This window comes from Nipponia nippon, unplaced genomic scaffold, assembly GCF_047370975.1.
Source record: "Nipponia nippon isolate SJK-2023a ecotype South Korea unplaced genomic scaffold, ASM4737097v1 scaffold_9, whole genome shotgun sequence".
Taxonomy (NCBI): Eukaryota; Metazoa; Chordata; class Aves; order Pelecaniformes; family Threskiornithidae; genus Nipponia; species Nipponia nippon.
Window position 1 is genome coordinate 23,810,924 of NW_028262413.1, and position 16,227 is coordinate 23,827,150.

At 43.6% G+C, this 16,227-nt stretch overlaps 1 protein-coding gene across 6 annotated transcripts in view; it reads left to right on the forward strand.

The window, feature by feature from the left end:
- Positions 1 to 16,227, forward strand: part of FBLN2 (fibulin 2) — a 108,852-nt gene that overhangs the window by 22,676 nt on the left and 69,949 nt on the right. For all 6 annotated transcript variants that reach the window (XM_087744728.1, XM_087744727.1, XM_087744726.1 and 3 more), the window contains one exon: positions 5,573 to 7,036. In XM_087744728.1, coding sequence (XP_087600854.1) covers positions 5,656 to 7,036 — 1,381 coding nt within the window. In that variant the 5' untranslated portion in view covers positions 5,573 to 5,655. The remainder of the gene's footprint in view (positions 1 to 5,572; positions 7,037 to 16,227) is intronic.

Consider the following 16,227-nt stretch of genomic DNA (forward strand, 5'->3'; position numbering starts at 1 on the left):
CTGTCACAAATTTCCATTTTCTCTTGCATTTAAAAGGCATTGTTTTAAAAATTGATATTTCCTTCCGTCCCCTCCCTTCTTCCTCCCTTAGTCTAAACTATGACCGCAGCCATTTAAGAGCTGCTGGCAGCTGCAGCAGACCAGAGAGTTCTGGCTGGGGAGAGGTGCTAAAACACAGACACTGGTGAAATACATTAGCCTTGTTGTTCCGTCTGGGTGTGCACATGCGCTTCAGCCTACTACTGTGCTTTTTGCAATGCTTTCACCAATGTGATAGAGAAGAGATTCAACATCACAGACAAGGGCTGTGGTTGGTCCCTGGTCATGTACAGCCTGAGCCTGGAGAGCCAGTTTGGACTGGGTAGCACCGGGAGACCAGGAGAACCATTCATGGCACCTCTGTGGGTTGATGAACTTGTTTTGGGCACAGGTGGTGAGTGCCACTGCTGCATTTGCTTTCCCACAGCTTAGTGCATAGACAGACTCCTTTCTTTGTAGCATGAAACCTGGGTGTAGATTAATGGACAAACTACATGGCTAACCCCACAGCTGCACCCAGCAGGGAGTGTGCTCCCAGTACATGGCACAGGAGGGATCACACAGATGTCTGCCACCTTCTGCTTTCACATCAGGCTTGCATCTGGCCCTGTACACTGTTCAAAAGGAGATGTGTATCAAAACAGCATTTCTATTTTTACCATCCTTGAAAAGGGCAATTTAGTGAGGAACTGAGAGGCAGGACAGAGAAAATTGTTCTATCTAAACCTGTTTTCAGGGATCTGCAGCTGGTTAAATCACAGGTGCATCTTTAAAGCTGGAAGTCAGTGGGTTCTCATGCAGGTGTTGTCCTCTGTGGTGGGCTGAATTTATTCTATTTATTGCTTTTTGTTTATAAATGACTGCCTCTTTTTATTCAGTCAACATTTGAAAGAATGCTCTTGATCCTGCAGTATCTCTTCTACATGTGCACACCTTCTGCAGTTGTTCTGCCATCTCTGGGGCAACCTTCACATAGAAAGATGGTGTTTGTGTGAAGTCTTTTAAGGAAGGTGCCTCCTGTCAGCTCTACTTACCTAGAGTAAGCTTTCTGGTTCAGCACTGAAATGAAACCATCTGGAAAAAGAATCTCCCAATAAAATACTTCTCTTAATTTAAAGAAGTTACACATTTAAAATGTCTAGATCTTCTGTGGGAACACACTGCTTTCATCAACATTTTCAAGTAATACAGCTGAACTGTTTTAATCAAGTCAACATTCTTCCTTTCGACTTTGTTATGGCTTTGATTGAAGTAAATCACTCTGAGTATATTGTTTTGCAAAAATGTCAGAATTTATAACTTTTTGGCCTCAAATTGAATTGAAGTAAGCATTTTGCAATCTTGTTTTGTTCTACCCACTTTCCCTGCCAGGAGACAGGAATATCATGTTTTTCAGCCAGTGCTAGTTACAATTTTGATGGTTGCTGCTGTTAGCTTTGGATGTCCTGTCACACAGATACTGGTTTCATCTGCAATATGAAGCATTCTCATTTCCTTTTCCATGAAGATGTGTGCCTGTAGTTCATCTTCATTTGAGCTGTTACTTTTTTAAGCTGGTTTTCCATAAGGTGTCTTTGCTTTGCCTTTCCTAGGAATCGTTTTTAAAGAAGGAATTGAGGAATAAGGAACTCCTTTGTGGTCTAACCATCCTCTATTTACTGCTGATTTACCTCATGCGTTTGCTTCTGTTGACTTTGAGGGACTTTTAGTCCCAATCCAGAGCATTGGCCCTCCCTTGCATGGGCACTCATGCTTTCTCAGGATGTAGTGTGTGCACAGGACTGGCAACAGCTGCTTTAATAGTGGCCCAGCAGGACCCCACTAAAGCCAACAGGGTTAGCACTTGAACCAAAGGAGAGCAGGGTACACAGCACAGCAGGTTAGGAAACTGCACAAAGGACATAAATTGAAGCCTTCTGGGTCATGAAGCAATGCATGAGGACTGGGGTGACACTTGGGTTATCTTGCTGTAGAGCTCTGTAAAGCTTTCAACGGAGACTTTGAAAGACCTTTATTTTAGGTGTGCAGGGCTTAATTTGTTGTGACATCCCACCCAAGTGAGCATTGAAAGTCAATGACATTGATAAGAGTGGGTGAAGGACAGAGTTGAGAGTGAAAAGACCTGATTTTCATTTAGGTGAAGCCCTTGCGTATTGTCCCAGTTGTGTAAAAGGACATTAAAGAAAGCATTAAAATAGTTAATGGAAACAAATTATTGCAATAATGTCTACTGGTATTAAACTCCCATATCCTCCAGAGCAGTGCATTTTTTTACCCTCTTGGTACAGACACCTTTATTTCATAGCTCCAGCTTTTGATGCCATTACCAGGTAATTAGCTGCTGTCTCCAGAGCGTCGTTTCAGCATTGGGGAAGGGCTTAGATCCAGAGGCAGTTGCACATCAGCTGCGTGGGCTGGCAGGAGCACACACAGTCTCTTTGGAGGGATGCATTTTCTCAGTGGGGCTCAATGGTTGTGTCTGTGCACTTCACTCAAAGCTGTTTTTCTCTGTGCCTGAAGTAGAGACTGTTTCTTTGATATGCAAGTTTATGGGTTGGGAGGGGGGAGCGATGGGTGTGGAACAGATGGAGAAAGCACAAGGAAAATGCAATGGTTTAAAGGAATAAAAAGAGATACTTTTTTTGGAATCATTACACCAGAAACAAGGAGCCTCTGATGAAGGAAAGTGAACCTGAGGATAGGGAAGATTATGGTGTTATTGACAGAAAAAGGGTTTATAAGGATTTCAGCCTTATCAGTTTGAGGCTGGTAGCTTGAGAAACCAAATGTTGAGGGATGTGGAAATGATCAGAAGAGAAGGGGTACAAAGGGACTGAATAAGGCATTGAACAGAAAGTGTGAGAGGCGGGGAGCAGGGACAGGGCTTGCTGCAGGAGAGGGGCCACGAGCTCTCTGGGCCTCTCTGTGGACGAGAGGCAAGGGAGCAAGGAGAGGAACAGAGGAAAAACTGGAGGTGACCTGGAAAAGCAAACCAACCCTTGAACAGAAGGGGGGTGCAGATGAGGAGGGGAGGAGGTACAGGGGAGGGCAGTCAAGCACCTCCTTTCACGAAAACAGGACTGTCCCATGATAAACCCTCAGCTGTGCTTGAACTTCTAGGCATGCTAGATATAAATTATGACTGGCTTTCTGCTTTTTGTTTCCGGATACGAGGTAATTTGGGGGTTTCTTGTTGGGAGTTCAAGTTTATGCCTGAGAAGTGAGTGCTGCTTTTGGGAAACCTGAACATACAAGCAGGGCAGGCAAGCACCATTCACAGGGGTGTCCTGCTCCCATTGTCACATTTACCTGATGGGCTGTGCTGCACCAGGACAGCAGTAGTTGACTGTGAGCAGTTGCTGCTTGGATATAAAGTAGGTGATGCACACAAGCTTGCCCTTTATGTGGCCCACAGGTGCTGATTACCAAGGCAATCCTGTGCCCTACCATCGTGTATGTAGAGGCTGGCCAAACCTGGGGCTGTGACAGCCAAATGGCCTGCATCAGAGTCCCGGGGCTTTCTGAGCCTGGGAAGCACTAATGTGGGAGAGGGAGGTGCAGGACAGGGCAGAGCTCTGCTCAGCTGCCGCCAGCAGTGCTCTGTCAAGCACAGTTTGACCAAGGGACTTGCGTGCACCGAAGCATTAAAGCCGGGAGATACCAATGGGAGGGGATGGTGACAAAATCCTGCTGTGGGACCCTTACAGAAGAAGCTTATCTTTAATTGTCCTTCCATTAATTATTCACCAGCTAAAGCTATGTAATAATTACGAATTTGGATTACCTGGAAAAGTTGCTGAAAGTAGGATAAATTATTAATTCCCAGGCTGGATTCTGAAGAATTAATTTCAGCACCAAATATTGAAAATTTTCCTTCATATGAAATATCCTAGTTTTGAGAGCAGTTCTGAAAAACTGAGATTCTTCCAAGCCATTATTATACTTTCTGACAATTTTATTCTTCCTTCGATCAGTATCCTTTAGCACACTCGACTAATATACTCAAATTATTAGTAGAAAACCTACATTTGTAAGAATTATATCTCTGTACAACGTACTGAAGTAGTTCAAATTCCAGGGCAGAACTGTGGAAATTCTTAGCACAGTTTGTCTGTATCTTATCAGAACAGGCACGCTTTCCCCACGGCCTGGCTGCTTTCCAGCAGTGCCGAAGCAGACTTGTTGGAAGTCCAGTTTGAATGGGAGAAGTAATCTTTCTGAATGGATTTTCTGGCAGGATTCCTGTTGCGTGTGTGGTTTATTGTTCTTGGTGATGTGACTACATTTTACCCGCTAGATAAATGTTTTAGGGTCTTTTTTTTTTTTTTTTTTGATGATGGGAGGGGTTCTGGAAAAATAATCAGATTGCTAATTCTATGAAATTCTATAGGAAACCTTTTTCCTGTTTTAACTACTTTTCCATGTTAGTTATGTAGCTTTTTGAGCATGCTTTTGATATAAAAGACAACAGCTGATTTACTTTAACTCGTAAACTTTTCTATGGTCAAAGGGTTTAGTAATTAAAAAGCAGACAACTTTCTTTTCCCCAACCCATTTTAACAAAGTGTTAATATGCCAATTCATTTTTTTATATATATACTGTTATATACTATATATATATATACTGTTCATAATGTAGTAATTCACTATAAAGTATTACTGGTGTTGTCAAAAATAAAAGAAGTGGTTGCCACTGGTGGCATATCCTCAGTTGGTGTAGCATCCACTGCATATACAGTTGTAACTCAGTGAAGCTCTGTGTGTTACAGGCCTGCTGTGAAGCTGTGCCAACTTCTGTGAGCTGAGGATCCGGCCTCTAATATGTATTACAGGATAGCTAATATGATGTTTAACCACACAGTAACCGCAGTATACAAAGAAGTTCTATTTCAGCACTGCTGAGGCAAAAAAACCCCTGTTAATGCCGAAGACTGAAGTACAAAAGATTGCTAAGTGGGGGAAGGAGGCCAAAAAAACTTCCTCTTATTTTGAGTTAATGTGTCTACAGACAAATTCTCACGTCTCAAGGCTAAGTTTTGTCTAAGAAAGATCTTTAAGATTTGGGTCTTAGTAATTAAAACATACAGAATAATTATCTTAAACTTACATCTGCAGAGTAAGAACTGTGTGTTTACTTACTATCTGCCAAAAAATCTTCCTATTTTTAGCTACAAAGATTAACAAAAAGGCATTGAAGGGTTAAGGCCTTCTTTTTATTGAAATGCATATATGTTTTATGAACAGATTCAAAAGAGAACAGTCACAATCTTTCTTTCTTTCTTTTTCTTTCTTTCTTTTTCTTTCTTTCTTTTTCTTTCTTTCTTTCTTTTTCTTTCTTTCTTTTTCAAAATGGGGGGGGGGGGGGAGCATGCAAGTCCAAACTTAGTGCCTACAATGCTTGGAAGACGTTATGATTAATTTTGTACTTAAGTTTCCAGATGTTGGATTTTGTCCCAACTTTTAAAGACCTCTAATGTTTAACAGGATATGTGCTGAGTGTAGTCTTTAACAGAGTTTTCTTTCATAACTCTAGGATCTATGAGAAAAGGTAACTTGGGAAAACACTCCAGATTCGGAGCTGAATCTACAGCCTTCTAGGAAAAAAAAACACATTAAATGCACAAGTTTGGACGGGAGCTATATTTGTTTGGGAAGACTATGGATAGGTACCAGAGCTGGCAGCAGAGTTGTTTGAATGCCATCCTCCTTGTGCTCCTGTGGACTGGCATTTCCCGTGCACAGAGGGACTGCACAGGCACAGAGTGCCAGCCCTTGGACAACTGCATCGAGGACATGCTGGAGCCTGGCGAGTGCTGTGCCACATGTCTGCAGCATGGCTGCACGTGCGAAGGCTACCAGTACTACGACTGCGTCAACGTGGGCTTTATCAATGGCAAAGTGCCTGAAGGGCAGTCTTACTTTGTGGACTTTGGAAGCACTGAGTGCTCATGCCCCAAGGGAGGAGGCAAGATCAGCTGCCAGTTCATGCTGTGCCCAGAGCTGCCCCCAAACTGCATTGATGCGGTGGTGCCAGCTGACGGGTGTCCTCAGTGTGGGAGAATAGGTTGCCTCCACGAGGGCCAGAAGTATGTAGCAGGGCATACCTTCCACATGCCCCCCTGCAAGGTTTGCCATTGCCCAAACGCTGGTGGTGAGCTGATGTGCTACCAGCTTCCAGACTGTAACACGTTTGCCTTAAACACTGCAAGTCCAATAGATGCTGAAGACAGTGAACCAGAGAGGCACTATGACGATCCATACAGCTACGACCAGGAGGCACCAGAAGGAGACAACACCCAGGTGGAGTCTCCAAAAAAATACAGGAGTTACTCTTCCCACCTAGAGCAAGAGAGCATCAGCCAAGAGCAAAGCGAGGATTATGACTACCTACCAGCCAGCATCGCTCCTTCAGCTTTGGCTCCAACTGATCCGTACACCGAGGAAACAGCTGTGGCACTCACCACACCAGTGCCTAAGGTCCCCTCTGAAGTTCGCAGTGCCACAGAAGGAAGTGAGCGAAAGAGGGTGCCCCGCACCACTGCAGCATCCGTCCAGCAGGTGACGCATAAGGAAGCACCAGTAACCACCAGTGCTCCTCCGGAGCACACAACAGCCACCACTGAGACAGCCAAGCACCTGGAGGAATTGGAGACGAGACCAAAGGGGAAGCAAGGGGACAAAGAGAGGCATGAGCAAGAAAGAGCCCCCCACTCTAAAATGAAAAAGCATGCCAGAAAAGAAGACCTAGGGAACAGCATGTATCTAGGCTTGAAAGAAGTGAATTTAACAGAGCCGAGTTGGTCAAAATCTTCCTATGAAACGCATGAGGGAAATGCCTTCCCCAAGGTCAAGTTCAGTGCAACAACCTCTCCTCCTGTTGCTCTAAAGGAAGACCGGAGTCATTCATCCCAAAAGCAGTCACAGACGCTTTATCGTTACCATCCCGAGGAAGATGGGGACCCCAACTCTATTCATGCTAACCCCAGGTTACCAGAAGGTAAGACCTACTTCCAGTGTAGATGTCTAGAGAACATTTACTCATAATAACGTTGGTGCATATCCACTGTTCTTTTCTTCTTACTGCTCCACATGGGCATGAAATCAAGCAAACCTCCAGTTATCTTTGTTCAGAAGATAGTTTGTGTTTCATTTGACATAATAGATACCATTTCACCATTGCCTACATTTGATTTTGCAAACTGTCAATGGTGTTTTCGGTTTCTATTTTAACTTTATTTCAGATGATGATTTGTTAAACTCTGACCTTTTCCTTCCATTACTTGCATTTAATTTCTAATGCGATGTTAGAGAAACATCTTACTCTACACAAAAGGATTTAATTAGTTATCTGCTTGGATCCTCCAGTTACCAACTGAATGTAATCACATTTGTAGCTTTTGTCTTTTGCTGGGGAGGAAGTGGAACAGTTGTGCTTCTACTACGAAAATATTTACAGCACTTGTTGTAGTATTTATCCTATGGTTGAAAGGCTGTCTAAGCTCATTAATACAAGAACTTGATAGATACACTCAAATACCCCTGAGGATTAGTAGGGAGAAAAAGGTCTGCCTCTTGCTTTGTGTTTTTTGGGGGCTGGAAGTTTATGATCAACTGTGGCAAGTGTACATATTTCCTCTGTGCCTCTGGATTCCTCTTGATATCTGCAGTGAATGTTGATTATATGCTTTATGCAATGCTCATTACTGTAATGAATGCAAACTTCATCGCTATAAATTAGCACATACACAGCTCGTATTTCCAATTCATTTTTCATCAAATCAAGAGTAATATCTCCTTTTTCAAGATGTGGCACAAAATGTTCTCATGAGACTCAGATGTATAATACTTGCAGTCTGAGTAGAGAACACTGATTACTCCCTAGACAGAGATATTTCTTCCTGGGTTATCTAGGTAGCCCTTAAACATCTTGAAGTGCCTAGTCCATCTTCTCAAGAAGTTTAAGGGAGATAGGAGGAGAGCAGATTTGGAGCTGAGACTCTAGCTCCCAACACAAACAGCACCTCATGACTGTTTACCACACAAAAGATGTATGAGGTCCATGAATGCAGATGGTAGCCTTTTTCTTTTTCTTTCACTTCCACTTATGTTTTTATTGTAAATGTTGACCTCACAATTAGTGATAGCAGCTATAATCTGAGTCAGACCTTGAATTCTTCATTTCACTAAAGCAGTGCTCTAGAAACCAGTCTTACCTGAAGAACCTCACTGCATTGTAGGAGTACACCAGGCAGCAGTGTTTGAATGCAATGCCTTGAAATGAGAAGACATTAGCTGAGCACACATACCATCCAGAGGGATGCCATTAGGAAGCGTGGACTTTCAAAAGTGATTTAATAGATAGTTAACATGCGCCAAGCCTTACCTCTATGCTACCTTCTCTTCGCGGATGCCTGTTGTATTTTACGTCTAGCTCCTTTTGTTATGTGAAAGATGAATCAAACAGGGTGACTGGCTGATTATCCTAGGGGAGTAGTGAACTGATTCCAGCCTTCCACTTTATGTAACCTGAATAAGAGGATCTGTCCATAACACCTTCATCTGCTCTGTGCAAATGCAAGTGGCAAAAAACATCTGCCTACATGGCACACTGAGTTCATCTGTAGTCAGATTTTATGCTGCTTAGTGTTACCATGCAGCTTAAGCAGAAAGCTCTTGCATTGTATTTGTTACAGCCTACCACAAAATCTGACCTGAGCTGTGCATCAAGGCTGTGCATAACACATGGGTCTGAGTTAGGACTAACACGCAATAACCTGTTTTCTGATGTAACTTAAAAACAATATATTTAAAATTAAATTGCCTTTTTTTTTCTCTCAAAAAGGAAGGATAGGTGGACCATCCTGAAATTTTCAATGAGAGGGTTTAAAAAAGCCTATTGGAGTGAAAGTGTTTAGCAGCAGAGCTAACTACTACATTTTAGAGTCTCCTTGGGTGATTTCCAGTCTGTGATTCCTGGGAACTGCTTGGCTGAGACAGGTCTGGTTGAGGTCTGGATTAGGTCGGGATGCCTGTTGGATAGGAGCAAAATGTGATGGATGTCACGTCAGGCATGCATTGTCTAGCCTACAGAAGCAGGCTTGGAAATGACTGGATGCCATTTTTGCCTTAGCTGAGGGAGAGAGAGAGATAGAGGTAATTTTCTTTAAATATTGTAGAAGTAGAAATGAAAATAAATAGCCCTTGGAGCACAGCACACTCTGTTTGGCTTGTAGACAGTGCAGCTCCGAGGCTGCTGGTGCTCTGTTTGGCCCACAGAGTTGCTGCACATGCTGGGAGTGAGCGCCAGTGTCACTGCACCATGTGCATCACCCCACAGCTACTGGCAAGTGGGGCCTGGCCAGGCAGCCCCTGCCCCCCATCTGCTCCACCATTCCCATTAGGGATAGTTGGTGGAAGCAGATATGTACAGGCTGTAAAGGAACTACAGAGCCTTCTCCAAAAATCAGGAATCTCCCTTGACATGGCTACCACCAGCGCTCATGCCTAGGGACTGCTGTATTTTCACTTGTTTTGTTGTTTTAATTGATGTGGTTGTGACTCATGTGAGTAGATCCATATGTTTGAAGTAATAAAACACATACATCTTCTGTCTCTTTGGTGACTCCTGAGCCAGTGATAGAGGGTGAGTGAAGATATTAGCCAGACTTGAAAGAAAAATTAATTTTGCCTTCAGATATAGAATGAAAACATAATTTTGTACGTGTATTTCTAACTGTAAAATGGCATAATCTACCAGAATTGCCAAATAACTTATTTTCTCCCCTCAAGAATCAGGAGCATGATGAAAACTTACATCAATCCCCTAATTTTTAAAACCTGTGAGGCCGTTTCGCTGTTTCCTAATGAGGCTGCCACTCTTGCAGTGGGGTGGTGCCGCACCTCTGGGTGCAGTTGGGCTTTTCCTCGGGGGCTGCACGTGGGTGGCCCCAAGGCAGTGTTCAGGTCCTGTCCAGCTCTTTGGGGTGCAATGTGAGCCAGCCCTCATGCAGGCACAGAGTCGCTCATGTCCCAAAACAAGTAGGTGCTCCCAGGCCACCGTCTGCGTTCTGTCCTGCCCATGGGCTCCCAGAAGCAGCGAGCACAGATTTTGTTCGACCAGCTCTCAGCAGGGTGCTGTGGGGGGTGCAGAGGCCATTGCTCACAGCTCGGGGAGGGTGTTTTGGCCGCTGTGAATGCTGTGTGATTGCAGAGGGTCACAGTGAAGATGTGACCAGCCCAAGGGGCTGGAAGTGGCTGTGCCTTTCCAGCAGTGGCTGCTTCAGAGAGGAGGGCTGTTTAGGGGATTGTTTGCAGTTTTTGCACTTAATTGTATTTTCCTGTTTTTCTCATCAGTCTGTGTATGGGGATGGATTTTCTTTATTTTGGGTTTTTCCTTCCATCAATATGGTTATTAACATTTCTTCTTAACTGCTTTTTTTCTGGAAACATACATTTATTTATGTTCCCAAGTCACTGAGAGATACATTTTTGTGACTGTAGGGACATTCTAGATTTTTTTTTTTTTCTTTCTTTCTTTTTCTCCAGAGTTTAGAAAAGTATAGGAGGCTTCACAGAAATATTTGCTGCCACTAAAAGCCCAAGTTAGATGGATATTGCATTTGTTCTTCCTATTAGCTGTATCCTGGCAAAAGAACTCAGCAGTGGTTGGATCCCTGATGCCTTTGGTTAAAATCTTGGCTTCATTACTTATATCTTATGTATCTCACTTTGGTTTTACATGTAGCTGAGTTTTCATCTCCCAAATCTCTGATGGCTCATATGTAATCTAATGGTGGAAACAACATGGAGTACTTTGGTGCTCAGGAAAGGTTAATTTTGTGTTTTGATTCTCTTTCTCCTTTTGGGCTTCATTTTTCATCTGTGTTTCAGTACGACTCTGTGAGGCTGGCACGCGCTGCTTCCCTTCTCGCTGACACACGGGTTGGTCGCTGTCTCTGGTGAGGCTGCCCTGGGGTGTGTGCTGAGCTCTGCCCGGCCCAGGGACAGAAATAACTGCATCTAAAAAGCTGCTGTTGTTAGACACAAGCACATACAATGAGATGTAATATTGCACTGTATTTCTCATCAGCCAGCTAAGATGGTCTATTTAGCATCTTCACTCATGGACTCCAGTGAATTGCCATTTGTTTTGGGGACGTTTTTCCCCTCTCCTTTTTTGGCTGCTCTGAGCTTTTCGGGACCAGCCATTTTGCTGATTATCTGGGTGCTGTGTGAGGCCAGGCCCTCACTGGTGTCTCTCTGGGGCTGCAGCAGCACTCATGGGATAGGGATCACGGGATAGGATCCAGGGAGGATGCGGGTGCTGCTGCCATCACAGAAATGGGCCCTGTTGCAAACCCACTGGTAAAATGGTGACTTTGGGGAGCTTGTTTCTCCATTTGCAAGGTGGGAAGCGCAGCACCAGCTCTGCAGGGCTGCGTGAGCCCAGTGGATGCTTTACTGCCTTTGCCAGGGGCGGCTGCTGCTGCTCAGGGGTTTCTGCCACCTTGTGCTCTGTGCAGCCTGTACACTCCCTGCTGTGGAAACATTTGTCTTTTACTCCATGAGTGCACTTGTCATAGATCCTGAATATAGACTAAAGAGCAACTTTCTTCAGCAACATACAGACCTATTGAAGTTTCTGTGGCAAATGCTAATTACTGCATCCCTAAAGGAACTGTAAGCGTAAAGTAGAGGTAATTACTCAGCTGAGAAAGTGTGAATTAAATACTTTCACCAAGGGAAGGGATGAGATTGATGGAGACTATTCTCTTTATACAGTCTTTTTCCAAACATTGATCTTATTCTGTCACTTACTGCAGGAGCAGCAACAGAGGGAGTTTAATTTCTATATTTCCTATTTCCTCATCCCAAAAAATGCCCTGAACAGGAGAGGGTTGAATAAAACATCTTTAAAGATCTTACTGTCAAGTTTTGTTATGATTTTCCCATTTTTTTCCATTTCCCTATGCTCTGCCAGTAGAGTGCTGTTTCTTGGATAAATGTAACTCAGGTAGCAAGCAGCCTCGTTGTGAATGTTTTATGATTTGCATTCTGCTTTTGGCAGGCTGAATAGCAATTTGTGTCTAGCTGAAACCATTGTGTTTCAGAATGGAGGTATTTTTCCACTTAAAAAAATCACCAGTTGTGGATGAGTTTATCATGGTCATTTTTAGAGATAAGGATAATTGCTCTCCAACTGAAGTAAATTGTATCAAGTAAATATTTGCAAGCCGAGATCAGTGGATGTGAGAATGGCATTTATTGCATGTGAATCCTGATCAGGTAGGAGGTTCTGGGAGGCTATCATGTAACTTTTAAGGATGTAGTTGCAATTTCAGCCAACCCATATACTGCACATTTGCTGATATTGAGGCTCATAAGGAAAGATGACCTTGAATTTCTGAACTGAGGACAAACAGGAAACGAGATCCATTAAGCAGACCTGCAGTGAGGGTTTTCGAGGTGTTCCTGGACCCTCCGTCCCTGATACTGCCACCATAAAATGCACTGGAGGTGGGAGAATGCTATGGGCGGTGCTTCAGAAACACAAACTCAGTTTGCAATTACTTTGTATTTTTTGGTATCAGGTGAAGTGTTCTTTCACATTTACTTGAATTATCTCAGGCTTAATCCTATGTTGTCTACATTGTCCCATTTCTCTCCGCAACAGGAAGAAATCAGCTTTGAGCCCTCAGACTAGGATAACTGAGGATAAAAATAAACCTCAGGAGAGTGTGGTGCAGGGAGAAAAAGCCTCTGGGCCAGCAAGTGTGAATCAGCATGAATTACAGCCCCAGGTGACAGCATTCAGTTGTCTTGTTGGTAATTAAAGTTCTGAGATAGTAAGATTACAGAGGAAGATAGCATGAATGGGTATAAGGCAGGCTGAGATAGTCTTCCTCTTTCTATGCCTATCTAAGATACTATAAAATTAAGAAGTGTTTTAAGAGAGAAGCGCCGAATAGATCTATCTGTTCTGCCAAAAATGGCATTCATACCTTATTAGGTAGCCGGATGCTAGTTTAGGAGGAAAAAGAAAAAATGCAACTGTTTCCTAATTAAAAAACACTATGTATGGTATGTGGGGGGCTGATCCACTCATGGCTTCTAGTGCACAACCTCTCCCTAGACGCCTTCCCTTGCTCACCTCAATGCTGTGACCACAGGGCCCATGGCCAGGGGCTGACACCTCCTCCTCATCCAGCTCCACTAGCCCAGCCAGTGGTGAAGCCGTGAGCAGCTCATGCAGGGACCTCTCTCAGACATGCTGGCAGATTTGGGCTGCTGGGCCACTGCCAACCAGCCCTGCCGACAGTGAACCTGTCATTTCAAGTTTGTGCTTGAGTGGAGCATTGCATGGTGAGCTCTGTCCCCCTGCACACAAGGTTTGGAAGGAAACCTGCCCGAGGTGCAGTAGTCACCAGAGTTGTATTTACCTGTCTTTTTATTTGTCTTCCTTCCAATATCTAAAAGCATAAGTAGGGGCTGAGGTTGGACAGCAAGATGAAGGGAACCACTTGTGCTGGGGGTGGGCCCTCTTTGCACTTTCTGTTTTAACAAGACCAGTAATTTCAAGTGTGTGTGTGCGCTAAACACTGCTTGTGGCACAAATTTGTGAGAAAAGGGTGCAAGGAAAACCAAAGCCTGCCCCAACGACATGGAGGAGTGTATTCAGACTAATTGTTTGCAGACTCTGAAATAAACAGTAGCCAAAAGTATCAAATCTCCAGGCACTGGCCTGCTGGATGTGGCCTGGCCTTCTGTTTCCAAAGCTCTTACTTTCAGTGGATGCAGCATTAGGCCTGTATCAAGTGCTTTGAATAGTCCCACTGGAGGAATTTGAGCACGGATCAGGAGGGCTGATCTAGCCTGCCAGCCTAGGCATGTAGGCAGCAGCTGAATTTTCAGTTTCCAGACTTGCCCTACCCAGGAGCATACTTCTGGAGTCAGTGTTCATGGTTTGGTGTTTGTGTCCAGACAATCTCTGTGGACATGTTGCTGCATGACTGCTGGTTACCTGTTTGTGTTTTGGGAACTGCTCTGGGCCAGACCACCACTGCTGGTTTTCCAGCTGGCTGGGCTTCAGTGTGCCTCTCAAAGCTGCGGGCTCTGAATTTAGAGCATTATTCTTTCTTTGCAAGAATCCCCCTGGTGAGCCCAATCTCTCCTCACCGCAGACCTTCTTCCATTCATCATGTGCATCTCCTTGCTAAAATGGAGATAGTAACCAAAGGTCATGAGGTCCTGGTTGGTAATACTTTTGTGTCAGGCTTTTATGGTGCTGTTTTGGGTATTTTAAGTGGTAGCTGTGTATTGAACCAGGAGCTCATGATCTTTAGAGAAAATAGTTTAGAGGATCTTTAAATAAAGATGTGAAGATCTGTGAAGTGGTGCAAGCACAAACCTGGTATGCAGAATGCCAAGTTTCAGCGCCATGCTTCATTAAAAACTGTTTGCATAACCTGTCATAGTCATATGTATGCAGATTTTTAAGAGCCTAAACAACTTACAGAAATGCTCAGGTCTCGAGGTCTTTTCTTTTTAAACTCCAGTACCTGCCAGGCTAGTAATTGGAGATGTTTGAAAAGGTGGCTCTCTGTCTTCCTGAGTTACCCATAAATTGAAGATAACAGCTCCTCACTTCAGTGTGGTCTTACAGATAAGGCTGTGAATCACTGGGAACCATGGCAAGCAGTTACAATGTGCAGTACAAGGTGGGACAAACACATATGTTCCTTCAGATCTTGCTAGTCTTACCTTCACTGAATGCACTCTGAAGAGCAAGGTCTTTTTCTCAGCATCTGGTGCGATGATGTGGTGTAGTCAGATTTCCCATCTCCTGATAGTGCATTTTATACGCTGAGTTCATTTTGCTGCAACACAAGGACTATTACTCACGCAGTTGGCTGGAGCGGTTTTTTATAAGGAAATTTATTGTGTTAAGTGTTGGCACCAAGGGGAGGTGCAGAGAGTGTTTGAAGAAAAAGTGAAACAGGATGAAGCATTCACACCTGTCTGGGGAATGTATATTGGCAGTATTGGTGTCCCATCCTTCCCTGGAGGAGCACGGCACTGCTGACACTGCTGGCACTGGCACAAGCCCAAAAAGCAGTGTCTGCATGGGATAGGTTTTCCACAGTGACGCTGAACACAGACTAGGGTTTTCAGATATCCTTAACTTCATGGGATTTAGTTACCAAGACAGTTTAAATCTTATATGTTGAAATAATAAATTGAACTGGAGTTGAGTACCTAACCTATGATGGCATCAAAATATTTTTGGAATCCCATCCTGTGTACCTATTTTGTAGAGGTAAACATAATCATTTGTGAAAAGCTAGCTTCATCCATGGTTTGCAACAAGAATATTTGATCTGAATTCTGAAATTAAAACATGCTAGAGACAAACTATGGAAATAAGATGGGAGTTTTCTTGTACAAATTAATTAACCACTTGAAAAGACAAGGCTGTTGGGCTCACCAGGTTTCTCAAGGGGATTACATTTGCTGGTTATTTATAGTACGTATCTGAGAGTATTTTTTTTTGTATGCATGTTCGATACTTCTTCAGAAAACAGCATTTAAATGAGACTTCTTTGCAGTAGTGTTTGTAGTATTCTAATCGATCACTGAGGAATTAAAAATGACACTGAATATAGCTCCTTGTTAGAGAAAGGCAAATATAAGTAGTAATTTCTGATCCAAATTTTGTGAGATAATAACCTTTTGAACAGTTTCAAGTATGTAGGCCAAATAAATGTAGCTTTCTAGCATATGCTTACTCACGAAAGAATTTGTAATTTCATTACCCTGGGCCTCACAGCAAGCAATATCTCTTACCTCTTAGGGATTCTTAGGTAACAAGCCAGCAGTAATTGGAATTTTATAAAGATCCCCTTATGTGTGAGCAGGTTTTATGTTTTATTGACTATTCCCAGTCTGTCTGTGCTGAGCCTGAGATGACCAATTCTCTTCCAAAGCCACCAAAAAGTCCTAAACCGCCATTCCAAAGCACTGGTGGTGTTGGCGCTAAGCCAAAGTCTGAGAGAGGGATAGGGGAAAAAGTAATTGTGCTATCTTTAGGACCAGCAAACCTTCACTACATATTTTCGCCTTTCCTGCCCTTGCCTGGGCGGCCAGGGAGCTGCAATGGCCCCCTGGAGCCACTTGTCTTTGCTCTGACAC